The sequence below is a fragment of the Lycium barbarum genome, chromosome 1 (assembly GCF_019175385.1).
Source record: "Lycium barbarum isolate Lr01 chromosome 1, ASM1917538v2, whole genome shotgun sequence".
NCBI lineage: Eukaryota > Viridiplantae > Streptophyta > Magnoliopsida > Solanales > Solanaceae > Lycium > Lycium barbarum.
This window is the reverse complement of record NC_083337.1, coordinates 19,715,190-19,724,912: the sequence shown is the minus strand read 5'-3', so window position 1 is coordinate 19,724,912 and position 9,723 is coordinate 19,715,190. Positions and strand designations below refer to the sequence as shown.

The following is a 9,723-nucleotide window of genomic DNA, read 5'->3' as shown; positions in this document are numbered from 1 at the left end:
TGGAATTAAAATCCATGGGATTAAAAGAAGACCAAGTCTTCTACTTGTCCACATAACCCTCTAGAATTTTCAAGAAATTGAAAGAACAAGAAAGAAGGAGAAGGTTCTCCAAGCCATTCGGCCACCCCTAACCTCACAACAACCTTGAGCAATTTTTCCCCAAAAATCTTTCTCTTCTAGCCAAACAATCAAGAAAAGCATACCATTCTAACTCGTGCAATGTCCTCAAGTGCACAAACAGATTCAAATGTACCAAGAAACAATCATATGGAATGCGATTAATTTATTTGCTATTCAGGGAATATCACATGACTTTATTTCTTTTGACCTAACCTGATGATCACACACAAAGAAAACTTAATTTCCTATAAAACAACCCCAAACACATATTAAACTACACTAGAAACATGTACCTTTTGCAAGATTCATAAACATTCTTATGGTAAGGAACAAAGAAAACTCAAGCCACTAATTCGTTACATTCTTTACTACAACAACGAAACGAAGAATAACTGTCTAAACACTCATTTTTATTTACAAGTGAAGAAGTTGAAGGTTGCAGGTAGATGATCTCAGTTTCGTATTTTAAGAGAAAACATATGGCGCGCAGAATATCAAATTAATCAATTAAAAATCAAATGACGTGCCATTCCAAACCTCAACAAATGCAGCTATATATGCAGTGATCATAGGAGACTTATTTATCTAACTCTAACAGTGTTTCGGAACTAAACTAACCTATAACGAAATTGACACACGTACAGAACTTAATGAAAAGGAAATAAACTGAGATGAGGAAGAAATCACAACTCGACAAGACGATTCAAAACACTGATACAAATCTGCATAACCAACAGGTTGCCGACCTAAAGCCGACTTATAACTTAATCAAAATATACAACGAGTTTTAAAATCCACATGCCTAATCTTCCAAACGCACATAAAGCGGAACGACTACAGAATCAAAACGAGACAAGATTAAGTTAAAACCAAACTAACATATGAACCTATAGATGCTATTAACCACTTAACCGAGATCAAACTGATCAAACAGGAACACACATAATGCTATTCAACTATTGAACAGAAATTAAACCGAACTAAGACACGAACATATAAACACTATTAATTACTAAATCGAAATTAGACTAACTAAAACATGAACATGCGTAATACTACTAAGCTGCTCAACTGAAATTTAGCCAAACTGAAGCAACAACATACACGAACACATCATATACTTTAGAGTCGAAATAAAAGAACACACTGACATTTTGTGGGTGCAGTGAACGGGGTGTCGAGGCTTCAAATCTACGCTCGATCTTAAAGTAACAAGCCGAAAGAGTAAAACGACTTAATTTTGAAATGGGTGTTCCCAAGAATAGCGATTGAAACATGTAAAAATAATTAAGAATGGTTAAAGTGGCTGCCAAAGAATTGAAACAGAACAGAATTCGAACGAATTCCAGATTTAGAGTAGTAATCAAAGATAAAAAATGTTGAATGTCGTCCCCCAAAAATCCCCCCTAAATAGAATAGAATTGGAACAAAACTCTAAGTAATAACGGAAAGGTGGAAATGTTGAGTATGGTATTGTTTTCCCCCGATTTGTTTTCAGAGGATTTTCGATCTCCGATCTCCTCAAAACACTGAATAATTCCCTCCAAAACACTGAATAATCCCGTTCCTTTCTCAAATAATGCTCCGTCCTTTTTTTTCCCTCTTTTCCCCCCTTTTTTTCAACTGAGTAAATTTTTCTCCCTTTATAGAGTGAGGAGAGAGAGGAGCGGGGGGACAGAGCGAAGTGGGGGACAATGGTGAGTGGAGGGGAGCGTGAGTGAGAGAGATGAAGTGGTAGGGTGTGCGTCGGCTGAAGAGGGAAAGGAGAAAGAGAGAAGGAGAGGGGCGACTAGGGTTAGGTGAAGAAGAGAAGGAAAAAGGGAAATGAAAGAGGAAGAGAGGTTAGGGGTTTTAATTGTAGTGGGCCGCCGGGTAGAATTAGGTAATGGGCTGGGTAGGGAAATAATGTGGGCTGAATTGTTTTGGGTAGGGAATAATGTGGGTTGGTTGAATTAATTAGAGTATGGGCTGATAATTTGGGCCATTTATTTGGCTGAAATTGTTGACCCTTCATCCTCTATTTTGATTATTCTTGGGCTTCTAATTTAACAACTAGTACAATATATACTATATGAAGGCAATTAATAATTAATATGTGAAAGATAAGGATTTAACAAAGTGTTGTTCTGTAATTAATTTAACGAGTCCAAACCCGAAAAAGTGAAATGATGACGAATCATTTAAAATTTGTGGTAAAGTAATGCTCGTAATGTTGAAAATAACAGTAGCGATATTAATAGTAGTAGCAATAAAAAATAAAAAATAGTGAAAATAAAGTATTTAGCTCGTCAGTAAATTTAGAAGCCCGAGTAAATAAATTGAAATAAATGAGGGACAAAATTGGGTGTCAACATTGATGATAGCCACTCATTTGATAAACAGATGTCCTACCAAGTTACTGAAATTTGAAACACCTTTTGAAAGATTGTTTGGAAACAAACCTAACTATTCCTCTTTTAAGGTTTTTGGTTGTCTTGCCTTTGCATCTACTTTGGTTTAAGGGAGGTCCAAACTATGTCCTAGAGCTGAACCATGCATCTTTCTGGGTTATCCCTTCGAGAAAAAGGGATACAAACTTATGAGCCTGAAAACTAAAAGGATTTTTGTGTCAAGAAATATCATCTTCCATGAGTCTATCTTTCCCTTCTCACAGAAACATCCTACACCTCCTACTTTTGCATTACCCTCACCTGATCTAATCCTATCTCACAATGTCCTTTAACTCAACAACAACCATGCTCTACATCTCCCTATTCACCTGATCCTACACACTCACAATAAGAAATTCTTTATCCTGATCCTAGTTCACCTGATCCAAACTCTTCATTACCATCTTCCCACACACCTGAACCTGGTTCATTAACTCCTCCTATCATGCATCAATCTTCTCCTCCTAGTGCCTCTGAACAGCCTGTACCTACGCTCAATCCTACTTTCCTTAGACATTCTACAAGAACTGCAAAAACTCCATCATATTTGGAAGCCTACATTTGTGACACAGTTCACCTAGCTAATGTATCCACTAGTTGCTTCCTATCCCCTGTCTCTTCTCACTCTTTCTCCTTTACTTCTCTCTCTTCCTCCAACCAACATTTCCTCAATACCCTTTCTCACATTCAAGAACCAATCAGTTTCAAACAAGCTAGCCTACACCCAGGGTGGCAAGAGGCCATAAGTAAGGAAATTAGTGCTCTCATTTTAAATAACACTTGGGATGTTGTTCATTTACCCCAAGGACAAAAGGCTATCCCTTGCAAATGGGTCTACAAAGTTAAACTTAAATCTGATGGTAGTGTTGAGAGATTAAAAGCACGATTGGTTGTCAGGGGAGATATTCAAAGAGAAGGCATCGATTTTCATGAAATTATAGTCCAGCTGTCAAAATGACAACCATCAGATGTTTGTTAGCTGTTGCAGTCAAGAGAAATTGGGGTCTATTTCAGCTAGATGTTGACAATGCTTTCCTACATGGAGAGCTTAATGAAGATGTTTTTATGAAATTTCCTCCTAGAATGGAGGTTTCTAATCCTACTTTAGTTTGTAAGCTGAAAAAGTCTTTATATGGGTTATGACAGGCTTCACGTTAATGGTATGCAAGATTGACTTCAGCTCTTAGCTTCAAGGGATACAGTCACTCACACAACGACTACAATTTATTCTTTAAGCAGAATGGGTTGGATATCACAATCCTCGCAGTCTATATTGACGATATTGTGCTCACAGGCAATGATCTATGTGAAATCCATTCCATCAAAGCAATTCTAGACTTGGAATTTAAAAAAAAAAAAAGATTTGGGAAACTTACAATATTTTTTGTGGATCGAAGTATTCCGAGAACCTCAGGGACTGATTTTGAACCAGAGGAAATTTGCCATGGAACTGTTGAGTGAATTCAATTGCCTCGATCTTCGTCCAGCTTCTTCTCCATTAGATCCCTCTCACAAATTACACACAAACAAAGGAAAATTGTTAGCAGATCCTTCCATATATCGAAAACTAATAGGAAAGCTCAATTTTTTAACACATACCAGACCAGATCTTTCATTTTGTGTCCAACATTTAAGCCAATATATACAATCACCTCGAGAACCCCATTTTGATGCTGGCATTCACGTTTTGAGATATGTTCTTTCAGACCCTGCACTTGGTCTTGTCATGTCTTCTTCTCCAAACTTCGAGTTAAGGGCTTTTTATGACGCCTACTGGGCCACTTGCCCGGAAAGTCGTTGTTCCATTAGTGGACACTTCATCAACTTTGGAGATTGTCCAATTTCTTGGAAATCTAAGAAGCAAGTCTCCGTTTCCCTCTCATCTGCGGAGGCTGAATACAGATCGATGCGTCGCGTAGTTGCAAAAATCACTTGGCTTGTTCGCTTCTTTAAAGATCTATCCTTTTCTCCAACTCTTCCAATTTCCCTGCACTCAGACTCACAAGCTGCTCTTCACATCGCTAAAAATCCTGTGTTTCATGAAAGAACGAAACACGTGGATCTAGATTGCCATTTTGTCCGGCAACAATACCTCGCCGGACTCATTTCTCTCTCTTTTGTACCCTCCACCTCACAAATTGCAGACATTTTCACTAAACCACTAAATGGCCCCTCTCACCGACACATTTTGGGCAAGTTGGGGTTGCATACCCCCCCCCCCCCCTCCAACTTGAAGGGGGGTGTTGGACAAGTTTTCTCCGGTGACTATCCGACCACCATTGTAGAAGAAGAAGAAGAAGAAGAAGAAGAAGGTAAAATGGTGACGGACAGAAATAAGCTTCTTCTAACTAAAGTAGTTGACTAAAAGGATGAAGTGGTCGGCTAAACATACATATATGGGTATTGGACCCAAATTCGTTTAAGGGACACATTTTGGGCTTATTTGTTCCATTGGGCCAGGCAAAATAAATTGGGAATGTAGAATACACAACACTGGCCCAATACAAGATATATACAAATTGCTTACATCACACATACTGACATCACTGTGGTCTACGTGTATATTCTCTTTGTACATATTTACAATTTGTTACGAACACAACAAATAGAATAGTGACAAGTGTATAGTTTGTTAGCTTTCATTTTCATTTCATTTGCTATATATAGGAACATTGTACAACATTGTTTTTCATCAAGGAATACACAGAATATTCTCTCATCTTCTTCCTTTCATAAAGAAATCAGTTTTTGCATAAAAATTTGATCTTGAGGTGTTTTGTAGTTGACCCATCTTCAGTTTGAATTGTTTCTAGTGTTAAATTCGATGAACAAGCATGGATTGATATATATGAAGAAATCGTTTTTATGTGTAAAGATTGGATTTTGAGGTGTTTGGTTGTTGATCCATTTGCAGTTTGAATTGATTCTGGCATTAAATTTGATGAACACGTATCAATTGTTATGTATAAAGAAATCGTTTTTATGCTTAAAGATTCAATTTTTAGGTGTTTGGTAGTTGACCCATCTTCAGTTTGAATTGTTTCTAGTGTTAAATTCGATGAACAAGTATGAACTGATATATATGAAGAAATACTTTTTATGTGTAAAAATTTGTTTTTGAGATGTTTTGTAGTTGACCTGTTTGCAGTTTGAATTGATTCTGGCATTAAATTTGATGACAAGTATGAACTGATATATATATATATATATTTTTTTTTTTATGCGTAAAGATTCGAGTTTTGACCCATCTTCAGTTTGAATTGATTCTTCGGTCCGAGAATGGAGGAGGGTGGTCCGAGTCAAAGTGGAGAAGAACCCACATCTTGGGATGAGCTTTACAATGTCAATCTGATGCCTTCGGAGATTTGTGTCAAGTTCAGAAAAGAAATTGAGGGCTATCGAGTTGGGGTTAACTTGGAGGTACTAATTTCTCACTGACCATCTATATCGTTGGTGTTTAATCAATCTATTACGTCTCAATCTCAAACTAGTTGATATGAATATTGCACTTTGTTGATCATTTCTTCGTTATTAGTTTAATGGGATTATTGTATTACAAAGTGTCAAGACGGTTTACATTACTTTCAATTAAATTATGATATTTGCACTCTTTAGTATGAGTTAGTACAAGTGGGCAATCGTCTTTTTCTTGAATAGAGATGGAACAATTTACTATTGCAAACAGAGGATGCAGAACTTAAAGTTAGTTATTCGTTATCCAGTGGACTGCTTAAACATTCTTTTCATGATTTTTATCTAGTAGAAACCGATTTTATCCTGCGAAAAATCCCATTTCTGTGTTACTTTTAATCTTCATATCCTTGATTACTATCTCAACAATTAACGTGGAGCTTGAAAATTTAATTTCTGTCATTCTCAACGCAAATATTCCCTATTTGCTAAAGTTAATGATTGAACTGACAATTTTCTCATAATATATTGTAAGATGGGTGCTGAGTGATACAAGATCTGCTTTATTCCAGTCATTTCCTCGGGCTTAAAGTTAATGCAATAAAGAAATCTAAATCGTAGAAGTAAATTGCATTTCTGCATTAACATTGTAGTTGTTGATAAAATCACCAGAAAGGATATTGAGTGCACGCATTATAACTTTGTGTCTATTTGGGTATTTGTGGTTTTAACTAGTTTTTTATTTTTATTTTTATTTTTTATGATACCTCTTGACCAGTTTTATAATGGCCCATTCAATGAGTACCTGGCTAAGCTGGTTTTAAAGCCTTTATCACCGGATCGGAGATGGAAGTTCATATATGAGCCTTTGCGCCATGAAGTGCGCCTTCTTTCCAAGAAGATCCCAGTGACAAAATTTCTGAATCTTCAGGTTGAACTTTTTCGGTTCCTTCCCTACCACTGTACTATTTCCTGGTTCAGCCCTTATCAGCATATAAGTTATAAGGTAGTCGTTTGAACTTATACAGGTTGGCGTAGGCCATAGCTTTCAGTTGCATGCAACTGGTTGGAAATGGAAGCTCACTACTTGTTTTGGAGGAGATGGTCTCTCCAGCATCCGGAATAAAACATCACTTGGATTATGTCCTGGTGTGGATTTTCGTTTTGGATGGAAAGCAGATTACGTTTTTCCAGAAGTTACTGGGCCAGTTACTTTATCCTCATTTGCCCCACTTTGTAGAGAATCACTCGGCTTCTTACCCTCGTAACAGTATACTCTTTCTGTTTTAATTTATGTGTCATAGTTTGACTGGATACGAAGTTTAAGAATGTAAAGAAGATTTCTAAGTCTTGTAGTCTTAAATAGGAGTGTCAAATGGGCGAGTTGGGCTGAATTTGGGTGGGTCAAAACGAGCTGACTAAAAGTTACTTGGGCTAAAAATTGGGTCATAACCCAATCCGCCCAATTCTCATTAAGTTTCAATTTTTTTTATTTGATTTTTTATAATTTTTTATGTATGTAAGAAAACATATATTTTTCTTTATTATGCCTATAAATAACGTATCAAACAAAAAAGGGGGCTAAGCTAATAAATAACCCATCCAAACTTGTTCGGGTTGGGCGAGTCATGTTTTCATGGACTAAATTAAAGATATGTATAATCTACTAAAGTGTCCTTTAATCTTGTAGTTTTAAACATATGCCATGTGGGATGTAAAATGTTAGAATTAAAGAGTTGTCAAATTAGGAAAGATGCATTCTTTGAAACAGACTAAAAAGGAAAGTAAGACAAACAAATTGAAACGGAGGGAGTAGTACTTTAAGAATCAAAACGGACTGAAACTTGGTGTTGCTTTTACCTAATATGAATTTTGGACTCCATTTTCAGGGCTTTAGGCACTGGTGAACCATTGTTCAATATGAATTCTGGACGATTACAAGCGTCACTGGATAGAGTGGAGGCCATCTTTTCCCAATAAGCACATTCAGTACTTGGTATTGTCCCTGCTTATATCTTCAAAACCTGTTGAGTTTGGTGGTCGCTCAATCTCCCTTGTGTATGTTCATAAATCATTCTTCTTTGATCATTGATTTATCTGCACATTATGATTTGGGGATTGGACTGTAGCGTTGACTCATCTTACTTTGCACGTAAAACTTTCATCTGCCTAGGAAAGCATGAATCACCCAGAGATCTCATTTATGGAGTTTGAGAGACCTCAAGGACTAATCATTGTCAGCTAAGTTGGTAGTTATTTTCTGTCTTAATTTTGTTTCTGTCGTGCTATGTTACTTTTTTTTTTTTGATAACCTTCTGTCAGTGTTATGTTACCTTTTTTTTTTTTTTTTTTTTTTTGATAACCTTTATGTTCCTCTGCTTGTAAGCTAACACTTTTCTGATATAACTTCTTGCTTGTGCTTCTGAGGGAAGGGAGCTAAACACCACTGTGTTCTGGATTTTGACACACTGTTGAATGTTCTGTTAAGAGCTGGCTAGGCGAAAGCTCTCTTAATTGTCTCCTTTCTACAGTATTGATCCTTTAATTGTTTGGCTTGACTTGGTTGATTGTCTCATTTCAAACATAAATCACTTCCATTATTACCGAACCTCTGTGAAGATCGGCAAGACCGTTCTGGAAATTGTAAGAGGACTTACTCCCACTTTTGAAGACCTTCAGGAGACAAGTTTTTCCAACTTTATGTGGTGTACTAGATAATGGCCCTAAAAACTAGTTAAAAGTAGTAGTAGTAGTAGTAGAGCACTTTTTTTTTAATAGCATTGAGTGCATAATTTGAACTTAATTGGTTGAGTCTTCAAAATTGATCCACACGATACCTTATCTCACCAAGGAGTTTTGATTGAGCATGCAGGGAAGAAGTAGAGAGCTCGTAAAATGGAGATATGATCGATCACAGTGGGCTGTACAGCCAAGATTGTACATCATAATGGGTGATTTTTGAGAGCTATGTCTTGTAAAATGATTGGAAGCTTGATTTATCTCGAGTTCTATACTGTAAATTAGTATTACTCTACCTTTGCTTAATTTTTTTGATGTAGCATAGGTGGATGCTATCATCGGGCTCTATCTTGGAAACACATTGAATGTAAAATAAATGTAGAAGAAATCTTAATTAAAACAATGGCAATTCCTTAAATTGTGGATGATTGTCAATTCACGAGCATATGAGGATGTAATTTTGTTTGGTTTGTCGACTTTATGATCTTCGTCCGATTATAATACAATTGGTTTATCTTGTGTTTGATTTATAGGACATGTTATTGTTGATATTGACCAATAAATTATCGAGCTCCTAGAAAATGTTGAAGTAAAGAGTGAAGGAGAGTTGGCTGTCCAGCTGTGCAGGAGTACCAAAGGAAGGAGGCAGAAGCGGAACCGAGATTTTTAGTTTATGGATTCTGGATCATATATTTTTTTTTTTTTTTTGCGCTTATTGGGTCCTGCTTGTCATTTGTCAATTGTACCGTCGAACCTTTACGCCCCTGTTGGTTTAAAAAGAAAAAAGTTGGATGTTGTTTGTTGTATGGAAGTGTTGGACTTAGAGTGCATTAACATTTATGGTTCCTTTCTATGTGAAATTTGTTTTCCCTACTTCCATAAAGAAAATTACTTTTCTAATTTTTAATAAACTTAGTTTCTTTAATAAAATACTTTAACCAACCAAACATAAGAAAATTGAGGTATATACAGGTGTGTTTGGCATGGAAAAAAACATTCCTACTAGAAATAAGGAAAACAAGTC

General features: G+C 36.4%; 1 protein-coding gene across 2 annotated transcripts; it reads left to right on the top strand.

The window, feature by feature from the left end:
• The first annotated feature begins 4,910 nt into the window (after nucleotides 1-4,910).
• LOC132633195 (uncharacterized) lies at nucleotides 4,911-9,491 on the top strand. 2 transcript variants are annotated; one of them, XM_060349574.1, is made up of 5 exons: nucleotides 4,911-5,969; nucleotides 6,739-6,891; nucleotides 6,989-8,018; nucleotides 8,134-8,209; nucleotides 8,833-9,491. In XM_060349574.1, exons 1-3 carry the CDS (start codon nucleotides 5,829-5,831, stop codon nucleotides 7,226-7,228), a joined length of 534 nt encoding a protein of 177 aa, XP_060205557.1. In that variant the 5' UTR covers nucleotides 4,911-5,828; the 3' UTR covers nucleotides 7,229-8,018; nucleotides 8,134-8,209; nucleotides 8,833-9,491. The 2 variants fall into 2 exon arrangements, with proteins under 2 accessions (XP_060205557.1, XP_060205475.1); XM_060349492.1 differs by having other exon boundaries at nucleotides 8,134-9,491.
• The last annotated feature ends 232 nt before the right edge of the window (nucleotides 9,492-9,723 follow it).

Excerpts from the sequence above, each read along its gene's own strand:
- LOC132633195 (XM_060349574.1), top strand. The coding sequence starts at position 5,829 with ATGGAGGAGGGTGGTCCGAGTCAAAGTGGAGAAGAACCCACATCTTGG. Across the intron at positions 5,970-6,738 it reads GAGTTGGGGTTAACTTGGAG|TTTTATAATGGCCCATTCAA; the intron begins GTACTAATTTCT and ends CCTCTTGACCAG. Across the intron at positions 6,892-6,988 it reads CAAAATTTCTGAATCTTCAG|GTTGGCGTAGGCCATAGCTT; the intron begins GTTGAACTTTTT and ends GAACTTATACAG.